Source organism: Trypanosoma conorhini, assembly GCF_003719485.1.
Source record: "Trypanosoma conorhini strain 025E chromosome Unknown Tco_14.4_contig_00124, whole genome shotgun sequence".
Classification (NCBI taxonomy): domain Eukaryota; phylum Euglenozoa; class Kinetoplastea; order Trypanosomatida; family Trypanosomatidae; genus Trypanosoma; species Trypanosoma conorhini.
Genome location: NW_021704211.1, coordinates 8,421 through 12,001, shown reverse-complemented (window position 1 = coordinate 12,001; position 3,581 = coordinate 8,421). Strand labels below are relative to the sequence as shown.

General features: G+C 57.2%; 2 protein-coding genes across 2 annotated transcripts in view, besides 2 other annotated features; both read left to right on the top strand.

Annotated features, from left to right (window-relative positions):
• The window catches only part of Tco025E_02935 (putative elongation factor 2), a gene marked incomplete at both ends in the record, with an annotated part of 366 nt that extends 339 nt beyond the window's left edge, over positions 1-27 (top strand). The window contains one exon of the mRNA XM_029369858.1: positions 1-27. This exon is cut by the window's left edge and continues 339 nt beyond it. Coding sequence (XP_029230023.1) covers positions 1-27 — 27 coding nt within the window.
• A 176-nt stretch (positions 28-203) lies between these two features.
• Positions 204-255: a microsatellite.
• A 276-nt stretch (positions 256-531) lies between these two features.
• Positions 532-3,072, top strand: Tco025E_02934 (elongation factor 2; the record flags this gene model as incomplete). The annotated part of the gene is made up of 1 exon (XM_029369857.1): positions 532-3,072. The coding sequence occupies one exon, from the start codon at positions 532-534 to the stop codon at positions 3,070-3,072; it is 2,541 nt and encodes an 846-aa protein (XP_029230022.1).
• Positions 3,073-3,409: 337 nt separating this feature from the next.
• Positions 3,410-3,456: a microsatellite.
• Positions 3,457-3,581: the final 125 nt, after the last annotated feature.

The following is a 3,581-nucleotide window of genomic DNA, read 5'->3' as shown; positions in this document are numbered from 1 at the left end:
GAAGGGTTAAAAATAACTGAAGGTTAACAGCAAAAAAGAAAAAGCGATTGGGAGAAGTGAAGGTAATAAGGGGGAAGGATTCCTCTGAACGGGGCAGCGAATTAATTGACGCTGCGATAAGGAGGCCGTAGCGCGGAAGAAAAAGACAAGTAGCAGGCAAGAAACACGGATTACGCAAGCAAATACACATGCCTGCCAAATCTAAAAAAGCAAAAAAAACAAAAACAAAAAGAAATAGAAACCAAAAAGGCAAAATCGAAGCGCCCGACTCTTTAAAAAGCATACGCGTCGGGAAACTGTTTTCCCCTGGCTGGGGTTTCTTTGCGTATTCGGCGTTGGGACTTTTGAGTGATACGTGTGTGCACTTGGTGCGCTGGGCCGATTCTCCCTCTCCCACTGTCTTTGAGGCTGTTGCTGCCGCCGATGCTCGTTCTGCCGCGTCTTGAATGTCTTTTCTCCTCGGCTCTCTCTCTGCCCTCTTTTTTTTTGTTTCGCTCCTGCAAAGTTTGTGCTCGTTGGAAGTTATTCACGATGGTCAACTTTACCGTTGATGAGGTCCGTGCCCTCATGGACTACCCCGAACAGATCCGCAACATGTCCGTGATTGCGCACGTCGACCACGGCAAGTCGACGCTGTCCGACTCTCTTGTTGGGGCCGCGGGTATCATCAAGATGGAGGACGCCGGCGACAAGCGCATCATGGACACCCGTGCCGACGAGATTGCTCGTGGTATCACGATCAAGTCAACCGCCATTTCTATGCACTACCACGTGCCGCCGGAGATGATCGGCGACCTCGCCGACGACAAGCGCGACTTCCTGATCAACCTGATCGACTCCCCCGGACACGTGGATTTCAGCTCTGAGGTGACGGCCGCGCTCCGCGTGACCGACGGTGCTCTCGTTGTTGTTGACTGCGTGGAGGGCGTGTGTGTGCAGACCGAGACGGTGCTGCGCCAGGCGCTGACGGAGCGTATTCGCCCTGTTGTGTTCATCAACAAGGTGGACCGCGCCATCCTTGAGCTGCAGCTCGACCCCGAGGAGGCGTACCAGGGCTTCGTGAAGACGCTGCAGAACGTGAATGTCGTGATTTCGACGTACAACGACCCTGTGATGGGCGACGTGCAGGTGTACCCCGAGAAAGGCACCGTCGCGATCGGCTCTGGCCTGCAGGCTTGGGCCTTCTCCGTCACGCGCTTCGCCAGAATGTATGCGGCGAAGTTTGGCGTCGACGAGGCGAAGATGTGCGAGCGTCTGTGGGGCGAAAACTTCTTTGACGCAAAGAACAAGAAGTGGATCAAGAGCGAGACAAACGCCGCCGGGGAGCGCGTGCGCCGCGCCTTCTGCCAGTTCTGCCTGGACCCCATCTACCAGATCTTTGATGCCGTGATGACGGAGAAGCAGGATAAGGTGGATAAGATGCTGAAGTCGCTGAACATTAACCTGACGGCGGAAGAGCGCGAGCAGGTGCCCAAGAAGCTTCTGAAGTCGATTATGATGAAGTTCCTTCCCGCCGCGGAGACGCTGCTGCAGATGATTGTTGCCCACCTTCCCTCGCCCAAGAAGGCGCAGCAGTACCGCGCGGAGATGCTGTACTCAGGGGAGACTAGCGCGGAAGACAAGTACTACGTTGGCATCAAGAACTGTGACCCTGCGGCGCCGCTGATGCTGTACATCAGCAAGATGGTGCCGACGGCGGACCGCGGCCGCTTCTTTGCCTTCGGTCGCATCTTCGCCGGCAAGGTGCGCAGTGGGCAGAAGGTGCGCATCATGGGCAACAACTACATCTTCGGCAAGAAGCAGGACCTGTACGAGGACAAGCCGGTGCAGCGCACGGTGCTGATGATGGGCCGCTACCAGGAGGCAGTGGAGGACATGCCGTGTGGCAACGTTGTTGGTTTGGTGGGCGTCGATAAGTACATTGTGAAGTCCGCCACCATCACTGACGACGGCGAGAGCCCCCACCCGCTGCGTGACATGAAGTACTCCGTGTCACCAGTTGTGCGCGTCGCGGTGGAGGCGAAGAACCCTTCAGACCTGCCGAAGCTTGTCGAGGGCCTTAAGCGTCTCTCTAAGTCTGATCCGCTCGTCGTGTGCACAATTGAGGAGAGCGGTGAGCACATCGTCGCTGGCGCCGGCGAGCTGCACCTGGAGATTTGCCTCAAGGATCTGCAGGAGGACTTCATGAACGGCGCCCCGCTGAAGGTGTCGGAGCCTGTCGTGTCCTTCCGTGAAACGGTAACGGACGTGTCATCGATCCAGTGTCTGTCCAAGTCCGCGAACAAGCACAATCGCTTGTTCTGCCGCGGTGCGCCGCTGACGGAGGAGCTGTGCATTGAGATGGAGGATGGCCTGAACGCCGGCTCGGATGCCGACCCGAAGACGCGTGCCCGCTTCCTTGCGGACAAGTTTGAGTGGGACGTGGCGGAGGCGCGTAAGATCTGGTGCTATGGCCCTGACAACCGCGGCCCCAACGTTGTCGTGGACGTGACGAAGGGTGTGCAGAACATGTCTGAGATGAAGGACTCGTTCGTTGCGGCGTGGCAGTGGGCGACGCGCGAGGGCGTGCTGTGCGACGAGAACATGCGCGGTGTGCGCATCAACGTGGAGGACGTGACGATGCACGCGGACGCCATCCATCGCGGTGGCGGCCAAATCATCCCCACTGCCCGCCGCGTGTTCTACGCGTGCTGCCTGACCGCCGCCCCTCGCCTGATGGAGCCGATGTTCCAGGTCGACATCCAGACGGTGGAGCACGCGATGGGCGGCATCTACGGTGTGCTGACGCGCCGCCGCGGCGTCATCATCGGCGAGGAAAACCGCCCCGGCACGCCCATCTACAACGTCAGGGCGTACCTCCCTGTTGCGGAGTCGTTCGGCTTCACCGCTGACCTCCGCGCCGGGACGGGTGGCCAGGCGTTCCCGCAGTGCGTGTTCGACCACTGGCAGCAGTACCCGGGCGATCCGCTGGAGCCGAAGTCGCAGGCCAACACGCTGACGCTCAGCGTGCGCCAGCGCAAGGGCCTGAAGCCGGACATTCCGCCGCTGGACTCCTTCCTCGACAAGCTATAGGGTGTCGGGGGGAGTGGGGGTTAATGTACGGCCAATAACCACTCCGGCGGGCCGGTGGCAGCACCGCAGTAGAGCAGGCGCGAAGAAGAGAAAAAAACGAAGCTGCGTACTGCTGTGAAGGAAGAGAAGGGCTAAAAATAACTGAAGGTTAACAGCAAAAAAGAAAAAGCGATTGGGAGAAGTGAAGGTAATAAGGGGGAAGGATTCCTCTGAACGGGGCAGCGAATTAATTGACGCTGCGATAAGGAGGCCGTAGCGCGGAAGAAAAAGACAAGTAGCAGGCAAGAAACACGGATTACGCAAGCAAATACACATGCCTGCCAAATCTAAAAAGCAAAAAAACAAAAACAAAAAGAAAATAAGAAAACCAAAAAAGGACAAAAATACGAAAGACGACCCGAACTACTTTAAAAAAACAATAACGACGTACGGGAAACTGTTTTACCCCTGGCTGGGGTTTCTTTGCGTATTCGGCGTTGGGACTTTTGAGTGATACGTGTGTGCACTTG